At 35.6% G+C, this 17,227-nt stretch overlaps 1 protein-coding gene across 2 annotated transcripts in view; it reads right to left on the reverse strand.

The window, feature by feature from the left end:
- CCDC102B (coiled-coil domain containing 102B) overlaps positions 1-17,227 on the reverse strand; it is a 282,031-nt gene that overhangs the window by 173,705 nt on the left and 91,099 nt on the right. For both annotated transcript variants that reach the window (XM_059881014.1, XM_015460067.3), the window contains exon 6: positions 9,033-9,242. In XM_059881014.1, the coding sequence (XP_059736997.1) occupies positions 9,033-9,242 (210 nt within the window). The remainder of the gene's footprint in view (positions 1-9,032; positions 9,243-17,227) is intronic.

The raw sequence follows: 17,227 nt of genomic DNA on the forward strand, positions 1-17,227 counted from the left end.
GGATCAGGATCCAACGTTAAGAAACACTGCTCTAGGAGATCAGAACATCTAATCTATTTTTAAATTCCTTCTTTTCACCATGTAAATTCTACCAAGCATACATAGAGTAACAAGCTTTCAGAATAATAGAAAAGAAGTGAATGTGAAATATGAATGTGATATGTAATTATTGCTTCTTGATTGATTTCCTATTCACTGCACTGAAATAGAACCACCCACACAAAAGAAAAAAAAAAGAAACTATGTAATGGAAAATTAATCAAAACTAGTTTAAAAGCAAAGAAATGATTCTTGTTAGTTACTGAGGTATTGGTGCTTCCTCTCCTCTTTTTTCCTAGAATTTTGAGAGAATTAGAAAAGCTGCCAAATGCTGTGGATATTTAAACACCATTAAATTAAGCATAATAAAATGATAGGGAAACAAAGTGATGGCCAGTGGCAGAGAAATATGAAATGAAAAATCACTCAATTATGTCAACAACCACATTAAATTTAACTGTGTGAATTAAAAAGAAATAAATCCAGTAAGTGGAAAGAGTACACTAAATTGTACTAGGAGCCAATAGCTATTTTAGTAAAAAATAAACTGAAATTCCAAAGAAATACTATGTTGTCCTCATGAACCTGAATTAATGTCTTTATTTAAACCAGTAGCTAAATTTTCAAAAACATAACAGGATCATGAATTTGGGTGTTGGAAGCATCTCAGGTATTTTTTCCAAACTTTTTTTATAAAGTTAAAAAAAATTAAACCACAAAGATTATTCCTCGACCAAAATCACTCAAATATTGAGCATAGACCCAGGATAAGAGTTTCATTCTTTCACTCATTAATATTTGGTCCTATTTACCTGTTATATATGAGTTGAATCACACATTTAACAGTTACCACTTTCATTGAATAATAATGCAACATGCTCTCTGGAGCCTCTTTCATAAGGACAATAATTCCTTTCATGAGGGCTCTGCCCTCAGACCTAATCATCTCCCAAAGGCCCCACTTCCAACACCATCACATCAGAATTTAGGTTTTTATGTATGAATTTTGGAGAAACACAAATATTCAACAGATCTCAATATTTCCACAAGTCATCTATAGATTCAATGGAGTCCCTATCAAAATCCTATGGCATTTTTTGCAGAAATGGAAAAGCTCATCCTCAAATTCATAAGGAATTCAATTTCCCTTGAATATACAAAATGATGTTGAAAAAGCAGAACAAAATTGGAGAAATCACATTTCCTGATTTTGAAACTGGCTATAAGGTGAATTCTCTGATATAATGGTAAACTTGTAAACCAATGGAATAGAAGTGAAAATCCAGAAAATAAACCCATACATTTATTAACAACTGATTTTCAACAAAAGTGTCAAGACTATTCAATAGGGAAAAAACAGTCTGTTAGACAAGTTGTGCTGAGGTAACTGGAAATACATATGTAAAACAAACAAGTAGGACCCCTACCTTACAACCATATATAAAAATTAGCTCAGATGAAATCAATGATCTAAACATAACATGTAAAATTATAAAAGTCTTAGAAGATGACATAGGAGTAAATTATCATAACCTTGATTTAGTGATAGATTCTTAGAAATTACACCTTAAAAGTATGAACAACAAAAGAAAAAATAAACTGGTACTCATCAGAATTAAAAACTGCATGCAAAAAAAAACTGAATACATCAGAAGACACTATCAAGAAAATGAAAAGATAAGCTAAAGACTGGCAGAAAATGCTTGCAAATCAAATATCTGAGAAGGGTTTAATATCCACAATATACAAAAAGCTCTCACAACTCAACAACAAAAAGGCATGGGCTAATGGCCTAAATAGACAGATACTGAAGAGGAACTAAAAAGCCTCTTGATGAAAGTGAAACTGGAGAGTGAAAAAGTTGGCTTAAAGCTCAACATTCAGAAAACGAAGATCATGGCATCCGGTCCCATCACTTCATGGGAAATAGATGAGGAAACAGTGGATACAGTGTCAGACTTTATTTTGGGGGGCTCCAAAGTCACTACAGATGGTGACTGCAGCCATGAAATTAAAAGACGCTTATTCGTTGGAAGGAAAATTATGACCAACCTAGATAGCATATTCAAAAGCAGAGACATTACTTTGCCAACAAAGGTCCGTCTAGTCAAGGCTATGGTTTTTCCAGTGGTCATGTATGGATGTGAGAGTTGGACTGTGAAGAAGGCTGAGCACCGAAGAATTGATGCTTTTGAACTGTGGTGTTGGAGAAGACTTTTGAGAGTCCCTTGGACTGCAAGGAGATCCAACCAGTCCGTTCTGAAGGAGTTCAGCCCTGGGATTTCTTTGGAAGGACTGATGCTAAAGCTGAAACTCCAGTACTTTGGCCACCTCATGCGAAGAGTTGAGTCATTGGAAAAGACTCTGATGCTGGGAGGGATTGGGGGCAGGAGGAGAAGGGGGCGACAGAGGATGAGATGGCTGGATGGCATCACTGACTCGGTGGATGTGAGTCTGAGTGAACTCTGGGAGTTGGTGATGGACAGGGAGGCCTGGCGTGCTGCGATTCATGGGGTCGCAAAGAGTCGGACACGACTGAGTGACTGAACTGAACTGAACTGAACTGAAGAAAAGACAGAAGTAGCCAAGAAGCCCATGAAATATTTTCAACATTTCTAGTCATGAGGGAAATGCAAATCAAAACCACAACAAGATTTACCACTTCACACCCAGTAGAATGGGTATAATTTTTAAAAGACAGAAACAAAACCAAAAAAAAAAACAAAAAACAAGTATCACTGAGGATACAGGGAAATAAGAATTCTCATATGTTGTACTGGAAAAGTAATGGCTCAGTCAATGTAAAAAAAACACTGTTGGTCTCTCCAAAGTTATATAATTGCCATATGACCTAGAAATTCTACCCCTATCTATACCGAAAAGAATTGAAAACTGGTACCCAAATAAATACATGTACATTCCTGTTCTTAGTAGCTCTGTTCAAAAGAACCAAAAGATGGAAACAATCCAGGTACCCATCAGCCCATGAGTGGATGAACAAATTGTAGTATATCCATACAATCAAATACTCCACAGCCAACAAAGAAAGGAAGAAAGTGCTGATCCTTGCTGCACAGTTCAGGGACCTCGGAAACCTTATGTTAAAGAAGCCAGATACAAAAGGTTACATGTTGTATGATTCCATTCATATGAAATAGCCAGAACAGGTAAATCCATGGAGACAGAAAGGAAATCTGTGGTTCCTGGCGTCTTGGGAGAATTCCTATATAATGCTTACTGGATTTCCTTTGGGAATGATGAAAATGTTTTAGAATCCGAAGTGGTTGTACAACATCATGAATTTATCAAATGCCACTAAGATATTCACTTTAAAACAGTTAACTTCAGGGCGTCCCTGGCAATCCAGTGGTTGGGACTTTGCCTTCCAATACAGAGGGTGCTGGTTCGTCCCTGGTAGGGAGCTAGGATCCCACATGCCTTGTTGCTGATAAACCAAAAACGGTTAAAGCAGAGACAACATTGTAACAAATACAATGAAGACTTGAAAAAAATGCTTAGCTTCAGGTACTGTGATTTCACTATAAGAAAGAAAAAAAAATTGGGAATGTTTCAGCTCTATTAAAGCTATTTGAGTTTTCCTCTAGTCTTATAGCTTTATTTTTACTTTGGTTTTTAATTTTAAGAAATATTATAACCATAGCATTTTGTCATTTTAAATAAGAAGCTACATATTATTTTTATCACTTTTTTAAATCAAACTAATATATAAATCAACTGACAACAGCTATGGGAACTGCCAATCATTTTATAATAATATAGCAGATTATTAGTAGTATGCCAGTCATATAAAATACAAAATGAGATACAATTTCATATCTGAATATCACAACCTAAAAAATTTCATGAAGTTCTAATTCTGTAAAATATAAGTGACCTAAAGAGTCAAAATTTGCATCTTCATTTTTATTGGTTATGGGATAAATGTTATTTATCTGATACATAAAAAGGAGGTTTTAGAGGCTGATAAAAGATCCCATTAACCCTACAGACTTTGTTGGCTCTCACATTTGCCTTGTAACAGAATAAAAGAGAGAGGATGAGAACTGAAGATAAATGAAAATATACAGTAAAATTTAAATAATGAAAATCAAAGCATAAACACACACATTCATTTAATGATCTGCTACACATTTGTGAGGATGTGCCAAACACGTGGACTGAGATTTAACAGTCATGATTTTAATTTCACAAGACATGACAGCATTTGGTGTTTTAGTAAGAGAAAGTAGAACTCCACACGCAAATAATTTATTCCCAGAAATGCTGCTTCATGCATATAAAATCTTATGTGTGCACTTTTGCTCCAGTAGAAAATCACCAAAGGGGAAGAAAACTAACACTCCTAGTTTAGTATCAGTTTTATAGAAATCAGTTCACTGTGGGTGTGTGCACATATGTGTGTGTGCCTGCATGTGTGTGTGTATTTCAGTGGAGGTGAAAGCAACCATATTATATTAAAGTAAATGCCACCCTATTTTGCAGTATATTGATTTATTTCGATTCAGTGGGGCTTTTCAGTAGATATCATCCTTATGATATTTGTAAGTGGTACTTAAGTATCTTTATTTCTGCTAACTTCAGAATTTCTTCGGCAAAAGGACATTGTTTTGCTCAATCTACATAATTCCATTCACCTTTGTTAAAATGTACACAACACCGTGGATGTGTTTTTCAGTTTCATGAGAAAATAATTTATTTTGAAGAATGTCTTCTGTACTCTATAATAGCGTGGTATACATGCTATTCTTCAAAATAAATTATTTTCATTTTGATTAATAAGATATAGCAGATTTAACATACTTTTTTATATTTTTCCATATGTCTAAACATCTCTATATTTATATAAGTATTCACACTTGATCTTAGCCAAAAGGTCAAGAAGCGATACAGTTATATAAGTATTTACTAATAACAATTTTAAAAGTTGAAATTTCTAGTGTATCTCAGAGCAAAGCAGAGTAAGAACAGCTAAAGAAAAACATAAGAAGATAATATAATAAATCTAATAACCTCAAATTATAGTGTTCTATATTTATTACTCTAACAGCAAAAGAATAGGTATAATTATTGTTTATTCTTAAATGATTCAAGAAATTTATGAGTAAAAGAAGGCTTTGGAAGAATGATAATGAATGGAGGAAAGTTAAAGTGAAGAGAGCTGCCTGCTACACCACTAAATGGAAATAATACCTTTCTGAAGACAAAGTTGCTAAACAAAATATACATAATGCCAGTTCTGTTCAAAGAACAGACACTTTCAGTAAAGTAAATTCATTAGGAATTGACTTTGATGGCCTTTCCACTTTGGGATTAATTCATCATTTTCCTGAGACACATCAATTACCACTCTGTCACATTAACTTTCTGAGAATGACCCCGTATGTGACCTGAATGAAGGGAATCAGTTGCCAGAATGATTTAAGAAAACAGGCTTCCAAAGCGCTTCATGAGAGGCATGTCGACGAGCCATGGGGACTTGCTCAGTAGAACACTGACCACTTTTTCCAATGATGTCTCACTTGAAAAAGCATGATTTGCAATGGAAAATACATATACTGCACATCAAGAGAATTAAGGCTTCACAAGCACAGAAATCTCTGCCATTAACTGAAGAAACCACATGAGCCCTACAGGGTAGTCTATTTTCTAAAATTGTTGGGAATTGCAATTCTACTTTTCTCCGTTACAGCAAAATCATGACATAGTTTGATGAATATCAGGTAACGCATTCTTGTTTCCTCTTTGGTTGTTTTGTTATGTTTTATCGCGTTACGGTGGTCACAAACCCCACTTTTCTTTTCCTTTCCTTTCAATCAACTTTATTCTCTGTCCTGAAGTTCAAAGAAGCGAACAGAGGGAGAAACAGGACAGGTAAGAGCTCAGAAAGGGATTCGAATTAGTGAACCTTACAGCTGTTTATTTGGCTTTTCACCGAGCCTTGGGAAAGATGGTCCTTTCTAACACCATTCTCCAGCTAGGGTTTTATCATTCTAAAGGGATCTGCAGCTTTCAGTGTCTGTAGGCTGTTGTACACACAACCGTGTACTTTCTAGATAACCCACAGCAATGCATATAATTCTCATCCATACAGATGCAGACTAATTTTGCCTAGCGGAAGTGCAATCTATGTCTTTATCCCTTGTGGGAAAAAAAAAATCCGTTTTGCATCTGATAACCAAATTCATTTATGCATTCTGGTTGCCCATTTGTCTATTACTTAGATCCTTCATTCAACTGGCTATATCATCTTACTGGTTGATTCAGGAGTGGATGGATGAAATAAAACCTTTCACATGTGTTCATTTTATGTTTGTATGAGATTTATGAGTTTAGCATTTTATATGCCAGCATCCATTTCCTCATCTTATTCATACACAGTATTTTTATGCATTTAGATATATGCTAATTCTATACGGCACTTATATATAAATGTATATATACATATATATACAAACATGTTATTCCTATATGGTACTGATGCACATAATTTTACACATACAGATTAGTTTTATTGAAATAATGTTAAAACCACAGTTTGGATTTGTGTTATAATAACATCTACACGATTTCCTGGACTTTGGCTTGTTCTGTATGAAGCTTTGATTCATTTGATATTGAGAGACATCCGAACCTTGATATTTTGATCTGTAAAGATTTCTGTGGCCCCAGGGATTATGACCTGCAGCTGCTCCACAACAGGTAATTCTTTTGGTTTAAGTGCGTGCGTGCTAAGTCGCTCACTCCTGTCTGACTCTTTGCAACCCTATGGACCAATTGCCTGCATGGCTCCACTGTCCATAGGATTTCCCAGGCAAGAAGATGCAAGTAGGTTGCCCGTGTCCTCCTCCAGGGGAACTTCCCCACCCAGGGATTGAACCTAAGTCTCTCATGTTTCCGGTGTTGGCAGATGGGTTCTTTATCACTGGTGCCACCTAGGACGCCTTTAGTTTAATTAGTGAGTCTGAATTCTTAATGAAGAAGGTTAAAAAAAAAAATGCACTAACACCTCCTCCCAGCCATCAAAATGACATACACTGAAGGAATAGCCTTGTGATTGATGAGCACACCCAACGAGTTGTTCAGATCTTCCAAAATCTTCCTGGTTTCCAAGCTCTGTCTACTTCTAAACCAAAGAACTACACTGGTCCCAAGAGCCCAGATCTAAACTCAGAGTGGTCTGCTAACATGATAAGGCACATTGGCATATATACCAGCTCCGAGGGCTTCCCCAGTGGTTCAGTGGTAAAATCCACCTGCAAAGCAGGAGGTACAGGAGACGTGGGTTTGATCTCTAGGTCAGGAAGATCCCTGCAGGAAAGCATGGCAACCCACTCCAGTATTCTTGCCCGGAGAATCCCATGGACAGAGGAACCTGGTGGGCTACAGTCCATAGGGTCGCAAAAAGTTGGACAAGACAAGTGACTGAGCATGCATGCACACACCAGCTCCAAACAGGCCCCAATCAGCCCTCATACTTCCTAACTGACACACTTTATGCTATAACAGCTGGATATAACCAGAAAGGCATCAAAGCGGGATAGAATGAAGTACTTCTTTCATGTTCCCGTTCCACTTTGCTCTTAGCCATCATCACAATGTATTATTGATAACAATGGATGTGTAATATCTTCCCAGACACACACTAAGCCCACGCTGGGCAAGGATAATGATTCAGTCATTTTCACATCACCAGCATCCAGAGCAGTGACTGGCGCAGGGTATAATATAAATAAGTGCTTGCTCTGTTCAGTGAATCAAAGGGAAACAGATATTTTGATGATCAAAACTTGCCCCGTAATTGAAATAATTCTGTGCTTTCATGAGTGGCAAGCTGCAAAACATTCTCTACAGATTTATCCGTTGTGTATATGTCAGAAGCATATACCATTACTGATGGTTTATGAATCTGTACAATAGAAAATTATGATCACTGACTATAACATTTAACTTTAGATATTTACATCACCAAGTCATGAGACACTAATCCAATTTAATCTTATATTTGCAATAAATCCCTAAAATCACAAAGAATAAAGAAAAGTAATATGGAATTCAATTTTTCTGCCCATTTAGCTTTTACAGCTGATATGAATATGAACTACTTATATGACTCAAAAAATATGAACTTTTCAAACTCATTTTTAACTCATTGTTAAAGGAACTGAGTGAAAAAGATAGAATGATGCATTAAGGTGCCATAGCTACTTTCATGGGAGAAACAGGAACAAGCTGTGTGTGTGTTGCAACATATTGACACTAACACACATACATTACAACTGCCACTGAGAGTGTTTAAAAAATCTAAAAGCCATGTATCAAAAAAATTACATCTATAGCAGTAAATATGTCTATTAGCTTTAGGACAAAATTCCAAAGCAAGCTAACTTTCCCAAAGTCAAAATTTGACTGTAATTCAGGTTTTAACATTTATGTCATAGCCTATAAAGGTTATTTGTAACATGATGTGTTTAATTGATTTAAAAATAATTTTTCTGAGACTAAAAAGAAATCAAAGAGGAGTAAACCAGATATGTTTAAATGTTTATGTGGATATTTACCTTACACCAACAAATCCTAATTGTATAGTTGCCCAAACTGATGGAGAAAAATACTCACTGAAAAATAAGATCAACTGCTTGGATAACTGAGACAAAACTATGACAGGAAACCAAACACACAGAGGTCCTTTCTGGACTTCATGCTTTTCTTCCTTTTGGAAAAGCTTGAAACTCTCAGATTTGTCATACTCTAATGTGTTCACACAAAATTTGTCATGCTCTCTTTTCCTATGCATGAATAACATTTTAGATACATTTTATACTACCACGGGAAAAGATCAAACTATCAGATACGAGGTAGTACAAAAAAATGTATTCAGGCTTGAAGTTGTGAAAGTTAAGGCGGTACCCACCAGTCCCCAGGGCAGAAATACAAAGGAAGTGAGGACATTTGCTTCCAAAGAGCTCCCATACCTTGTTTTTTTCCTGTAGTTCAACTCCTGATGTCTTGAAATCAGGACCTTCCAAGTTTTCACTTAATCTATTTCTCCTGTGCAGGAGTTCTTCCATTTCTTTCACCTGGACCTTTAACCTTCTATTTTCTCTCTCCAGTCCTTGTTTTTCCTTTTCAAGTAGCTCCCTCTTGTCCCACTCAGATGTATTTTCAGCCTGCAATCTCTCTAGCTAAACACAGAAAACACAGAAAAGCAACATGTAGCATTTGCAATTGCCAAAGTGAATATGTCCTTTTATACATTAAGTTTTCTATTTTTTGGCCACATCCAAGGCATGCAGGAAGTTAGTTCCTCGACCAGGGTTTGAATCTGTGCCCCCTGCAGTGAAAGTGTGGTGTTTTAACCACTGAACCACCAAGGAAGTGTCTACACAATTTTTAAAAAGAGAACACTATTTGTCTGAAAGTTGAAAACAACACAAAAGCCCTAAGATCAGATCATGTGCTAGATAAATTTACCCTTTCTCTTGGTTCATGGGCCTATTTCTAGAACCAAACAGACCATATTTGTCAATTAAGTATATTAAGTGAGACATTGATGATATTTTGCCATCAATCTCCACTCAGCTGATGAGAATTTATCAGTTGAGAAGGAACAAAATCATTTCTTGGGCAATTTTGGTTGGATGGATATAGTTCATATATTCATTCACTCATTCACTTATTTACTATACCTTTCAACTTCCAGGCACTATGTTAGTCATTGCAAATATAGACAAGTGAATGTAATAAAATATCATAAATGCCATGATTAGAATACTGTACAATATAGTCAAACTTGCCTGAATGAATGGCCTATTTGATTTTCAGGGAATGGAGGTTGGCAACATGATTAAAATCAGAGGTATTTTAAAACAATTTGTTATGGATCGAGGTTGAAAATTACTTGTTTTTACATTGTTAGTATTAAATGGCTTGATGGCAAAGTGTTGAATAGTATTGCACTATTATAAAGTAGCTTCCATGACTTTAAATTTTCAAAGAGAAATCAACATTAAGAAAATGTTAGACTTCAATAATATCTTTGGAAATTAATTTTGATTAAAAAGTCTAAAAACTGCTTTTTCATATACACATAATTGTGCCATTATTGTAGAAAATGTTCTGTTCCCAAATCTAAGTGAGGCTCTGGTTTCTGAAAAAAACAGGAAACTAAAATTACATTCTTGGCACTAGACCTTCTCTATCAATTAAACATAATAAACTAAGGGATCAAATTTTAGATGACGTGATTTGACATTTGGGGTGCCTGTTTGGGATATGAGGTGAAAACAGTATTTCACAATCCAATTTAGAACATGACATGACTTTAATTATTAAGATTAATGCTTAAACTTTTTGACTAGCATCACATCACTTATCAGAATGAAAATAATAAAGTCGTAATAAAAAGTCATCAACTTAGTGATGAAAAATTAATTTTATGAGAATAAATGTATTCTTGGTCAAGGACAAACAGGATGCTATGTCAAGTCTTTGTAAAACTTTAGGCATTTAAAAGACATTGCTGAATTTGAATTTATACCTCATAACAGATAACAAGTAGAAATAGAATGTTAAATAAATAACAGATGGCTTGAATGAAAAAAATCTAAATTTAAAAAGTTGAAGAAAGGAATTATATTAACGGCAATAACAACAAAACTTAAATAATGTTGTGCTATTATTTATTATTTGAAGGTTTTTATTGACATACCAATTATCTGATAAATTTAGGCATATAATAAACATCAAAAAAGTATGGGTTTGTGAAAACTGGATCATAAATTTTATTAGCAATTTTATTTTTTATTTCATCTTTAAAGATTCTTTCTTGTCAGATTATTCTTTTCTAGGAATCATACAAAATCTACTACCTTAAAAGCCATTCAATTAAATATGAGTTAAAAAGATGAAAGAAATGTCAGGTATTACTTTAAGCTTTCAGAGTATTTTGTAAGCAGTTCTAACAACTAATCAATTTGAAATGGAATTCTATTGATTCACTTCCAATGATCAACAGAAAAATTCTAAAACATTTTAATTCTAACTGTAATATACTATGAATTTTAATTAATACTGAAAGTGTTAGTCTCTTAGTTATGTCTGACTCTTTGCAACCCTATGGACTATAGCCCACCAGGCTCCTCTGTCCATGGAATTCTCCAGGCAAGAATACTGGAGTAGGTAAGCATTCCCTTCTCCAGGGGATCTTCCCAGCCCAGTGACTGAACCTGGGTCTCCTGCATTTTAGGCAGATTCTTTACCATCTGAACAGCCAGGGAAGGAGAATCAAGCTAAGAGTATCTCAATAAAAGGAAGTAGAGATGGATTTGAATATTCTAAGAGCCAAGAGCCCAATCATGACATATTAGGAGCTTAGGAGAGTAGGTATGCTGCTGCTGCTACTGCTGCTAAGTCGCTTCAGTCGTGTCCAACTTTGTGTGACCCCATAGATGGCAGCCCACCAGGCTCCCCCATCCCTGGGATTCTCCAGGCAAGAACACTGGAGTGGGTTGCCATTTCCTTCTCCAATGCATGAAAGTGAAAAGTGAAAGTGAAGTTGCTCAGTTGTGTCCAACTCTTCGCAACCCCATGGACTGCAGCCTACCAGGCTCCTCCGTCCATGGGATTTTCCAGGCAAGAGTACTGGAGTGGGGTGCCAATGCCTTCTCCAGAGAGTAGGTATGAAAGCAAGTTAAACAAGCAGATACTTACACTTAGAAGGAAGTATGATTTAAAGGATCATTTGAGTTTCTTATGAAAAAAAAATGTAATATTGTGATTATTCCCAAGGACCAAATTGAGTCATTTCATTTATTCATATATATGTATATCAGTGTTTATGTATTTGCTTGCTTCCTTCCTTCCAGTTTCATTGAGATGAGTGACAAATGTGTACACAGCCTAACAATTTGGTCACTTCTAATCATATTCATCTATAAACCCAATCTTCGCCCCTTGTCACTGCTTAATGCTGCTGAAAGGGCATCAGTAATAGATTGCAATGAACAAAATAACTAGAAGGTAAGTTTTATGAAACCAGAGTTGGGCCATTTTGCTCATCATCTGGCACCTGACACACGCTAGGTCAGCGCTTCACAAGGACCTGCTGAAGGAAAGAAAGCGTGCATACTGTGTCTCTAGCAAGAAGCTCCTTTGTATTTCAATCACAGCAATTGGGCACAAAGCGAAATAAGATAGCATCCTAGCAGAGCCAGTTACTCATTCACCAGTTCAACTGCCAATAGAATTTCTCAGCACATTTACTCTTAACTCTTATTACTGTTGTCATAGTTCCTTTGTATTGTGTGTGTGATAGGAGTCAGGTAAAGACAGGATTTTTCAGTAGAATGACCTAAACTTGATTCCCAGTTCTTTTTATCCCAAGACACTATTTTTCATTTATAAAATACGGAAAGTATTTCCTACAACTTAGTATTATGAGACAGGAATGATTTAGGGAAAATAGTTATTAAACTTTCAAACTCAACATAAATATTTCTTGTCACAAATATGTTTTCTAAAGAACAAAGCATACCAACAGCCAATTCAAACAATAACAGGTGAAACAGTGTATTGTTTTTCAGCACATTTTATCAAGACAACAATCATTTTGTAAATGGACCTTGTCGACTGAGAAATCCCCCAACAGAATGCACTATACGCCGTTCTTCAGGCCAGTGAGTGTTGTGTACAAACGATGTGCATGTTCCAGCAATAGATGAGCAAATATTCAGAATTTTCATTTCAGACAAGTTAGCTATAAAACCTCATTACAAACACTGCTTTTGAAAAGAAGAGATAAAAGGCAGGAAGCTTGTCACTCCATAGCAGTAAAAGATGATTACCCTTTACTAAGAACCTGGTATGTTCCCACGACTGAAGCGACTTAGCAGCAGCAGCAGTAGTAGTATGTTCCTAGTAAATAGCTCTAAGGTTATTTCTTATCCTTACCACCATCCTGTAAGTTTGTGTGTGCTACACACGAGCAGGGAAACTGGGGTTCTAACAGTAGAAGTAACGTCAAGGTGGACAAAGAGTCCAAGCCATGGTTCACCTAAGGCTCCTCTCTGCTTTCAATACGAGTTCATCCCACCCACACGAGGCTAACAGATACCTACTTATATATGGATACAAACCACATTCTGAATCCACTGTGTTGCACTGCAGTAAGGAGATCAAACCAGTGAAACCTAAAGGAAATCAACCCTGAATATTCACTGGGAGGACTGACGCTGAAGCTGAAGCTCTGCTATTTTGGCCACCTGATACAGAGAGCCAATTCACTGGAAAACACCCCTGATGCTGCGAAAGATTGAAGGAACAAAGGGAAGGGGGCAACAGAGGATGAGGTGGTTAGACGGCATCACTGACTCAATGGACATGAGTTTAAGTAAATTCTGAGAGTTGGTGATAAACAGGGAGGCTTGGTGTGCTGCAGTCCATGGGGTCGCGGAGTCGGACATGACTGAGCAACTGAACTGAACTGAATAACAGCTTGTGGTCATTCTAGTCATCACTTCCTTGTTGACCTATATACATTTTGCAGGTCATGAGATGGTTCCTTATGATTTCAGACCTTTTAGAGTATCCTTATAATACGTAAACATGAACTTGAGCAAACTCTAGGAATAGTAAAGTACAAGGAAGCCTGGCATGCTACAGTCCACGGGGTTGCAAAGAGTTGGACACAACTTAGCGACTGAAAAACAACAACAACAGCGAGGAAAAACTGTGTAAATATAAAATACTTAATAAAATCTGCACTAGGAAATTAAGCAAATCATAAAGGGTAGATGCTCTTTATTTCCCAAATCTCTCCTAAAAGTAATTTTAGAAGTAGACAAACTGTCTTGGCCCCAGGGATGCTCTTCTCAGAGATTTTGACAGTTCTCAGTGTCTAAAGAACACGAAATCTATGGAAATTACCTAAAGTAAGGTTTTCCACTCAACTGAGATTATGTTTCATGTTAATCAATGTATTTATTTTTTTTCTAAAGGATTAACCATCATTTTAATTAAAAGTTATACTGACTATTGTATTATACTCTGATGGTTCAAATAAAATAGAAACTTAACTTTATTAACACTAAAGAAAGGAAAAAGTACATAGTATATGATTTATATGGGGGAAATAGTAGAAAAGGAGATGGTAGAATAAATTAGAGCTAGAGTATGATGATAAAAATGAAATAGTGGCAAAGGTATTAATGAGAAACCCCTAAATCACCATTTGTGTCAAGAATGACTTAGTGTAACAATTTTATGTTTTAATGTTGCTTTTTTAATATCTGCTTTGGGGGGGAAATTTGACAAAAGAGATATACTGATGAATTCTTTCAAGAAACTTAGTGAAGAAAAAAAAATGAGTTTGTTTCATTGATCAAACCAGAATCACACAAACTTTTTAAGTATTAAAATAAGATTGTTCATTAAAAAAACTAATATTAATATTATAATAAGCAAGTTAATTCCTTCCATTCATCTTTAATCCAAAGTCAGTACTTTTTACAGCCTCCTCTACTTACCACTGGCTTCCAGTGACAGCTGTTGATAGATCAACTGTCCTTATGCAGGTGACTCTGAGTCTGGGCTCTTACTCTGCTGTTTCTTTAGTCTTCCAATCCTTACCCAGGTTCTACTCTATTTATAATACATATATGTTATATTTATAAATATGATTTTTTCTGGTATATATACATATATATATATGTATACTTAATTGGTCTTGTATTCAACAGTATCCTTAAACTCTCATGAATTATATTTTATAGATTAGTTTGTGTTCTCTAAATAATTATACCTTCTGTAATCATTACAATTTTGTATCTTTCCAATTCTTATAACTTTATTACTTTTCTTCTTTTGTTGAACTGCCTGGCATCTGAAATAGAATATTAAATAAAAAGTGGTACCATGCTTCTGGTTTTGTTGCTCACTCGTTAAGTCATGTGCAACTCTTTGTGACCCTATGGACATACCAGGCTTCCTTTGTCCTTCACTATCTCCAGGGATTTGCTCAAATTCATGTCCATTGAGTCAGTGATGCTGTATAACCATCTCATCCTCTGTCGCCGCCCTCTCCTCCTGCCCTCAATGTTTCCTAGCATCAGGATCTTTTCCAATCAGTCAGTTCTTCACATCAGGTGGCCAAAGTATTGGAGCTTCAGCATCAGTCCTTCTGAATGTTCAGGGTTGATTTCCTTTACTGGTTTGATCTCCTTGCAGTTCAGGGACTCTCGAGTCTTTTCAATACCACAATTTGAAAATATCAATTCTTCGGTGCTCAGCCTTCTTCATGGTCCAACTCTCACATCCATACATGACTACTAGAAAAACCATAGCTTTGACTATATAGACCTTTGTCGGCAAAGTGATGTCTCTGCTTTTTAATATGCTGTCTAGGTTTGTCAAGCTTCTAATACTTCATCATTAAATAAAATATTTGCTCCACAATTTTGTTACTCTATCGGGTTTAAAAAGTTTACTTTGAGTCCTAGTGTGCTAAAATGCTTTTTCCTATAATCATAGGAACTGTTTTATAATCATAGGAACTGTAGCAACTGTTTTTTTTTAAGAAACTTTAGAGATAACTACATAATTGACTTTTTCTTGTACTCTGTTTTGTGCTGACTTACATAATAAAAGATCTAATGTTATTGTATACCTTGTATTCCTGTGACAAATTTTTTATTCATCAAAAAAAATACTGACTACTCATATTTGGTTAATATTGTTGCCATTATATTTATGTGTGAAATTGATTATAATCTTCCTTGCTTATATTACCCTTGTCTAGATGCAGTATAAGGATTAAACTAATACAATAAAAAGAATTGGGAAGTTTTCCCTCTTTTTTTCTCTTTTTTAGAAGATGCTCTATAAACTAGAATCATCTACTCAGAATGGTAGAATTTAACCATAAAATATTCTGATGCTAGAGTTTTATTATAAAAAGTTTTAATTCATTAATTTTTAATTTACTTTATTTAATGTTATAAATGGATTTCAGCTTTCTATTTTTACAAGAGTCATACTGGGTAAATTATATTTTCTGGTCAATAATTCATTTCATGTAAGATTTTATTTTTATTAGAATTCTCTCTGCAGAGTGGTTCCCTATCTTTGTAAACCTCTGCTCTATCTAAAATTTTGTCCCTTTTTTATTACTAGAGTTTTTAAATTATATCTCTTAATTAATTTTGCCTGAATGTTTTTCCCCAAAAAAACCAACTTCTGTCTTTGCTAACTCTATTCTACTTTTTTTGTATTAATTCCTAATATTGACTTTCCCTCTTTCTACATTCATTGTGATTTTTTTTTTCTGTTAGCATTTAGTTTGCTAATTTTTGTCTTTGATATTGGGTTAATCTGGATATTTCAAGAAGCAACTCTTACAGCTGGCATTTAAAATACAGTAAATTGACTGCGGGGACTGCATATGAGAAAGAAAGGGGGAGAGACAGGAAAGGCCGAGAACAGTCAGATTGGGATCAGGAATGACTCCGCATGAGGCAGAGACAGGGAAGGAAGGCAGATTGGGTCTGATCATCTTGGATATCAGTGCCTTCCTAGGAAAGGGAGGTGAGGGCACAGAGGAGTTTTTGAGTCAAAGTCATTAGTGAGAAGGGTTGCATGTCCCAACACCAGGAGGCCCGTCTTTGGCTGGGAGTTGTCTATGAGAAGCGCACTGTCATTCCCTGGATTTCAGACAAGGGCAGCTGGGGTTCTAGGTTAATTACACTCATTGTAATTGAGATCTGAGAAGCACTGTCCCACAGCAGACATAACCGTTTCCCAATATGGTCACTGATGTTAAAAATATCCCTGAATTCTGCAGCATCCCTCAAGACTTCGTGTTTTTTATCCTTCAGCCTTAAATTCCATTAAATTTCTCTTTGACCTATGTTACTTAAATGTCCATTTTACAATATCAAAGAAATAAGTTTCTTAAAGTTATTTTTCTGTAAGCAATGCTATGATAAATGACCACCTGGGGTCAAAACAGAGTATCCTTTGGGGATCACATCGTTTAGAACATGACCATAGACTAAAACTTTCTTTCTCAACACAGCCTCCAAAAATCAAAAATGGAAAGAAACAAAATCACCTATTCCACTAGTATAATTTAGAGATGGTATAGAAACCTTCAGAGAAGGCAATGGCACCCCAC

This window comes from Bos taurus, chromosome 24, assembly GCF_002263795.3.
Source record: "Bos taurus isolate L1 Dominette 01449 registration number 42190680 breed Hereford chromosome 24, ARS-UCD2.0, whole genome shotgun sequence".
NCBI lineage: Eukaryota > Metazoa > Chordata > Mammalia > Artiodactyla > Bovidae > Bos > Bos taurus.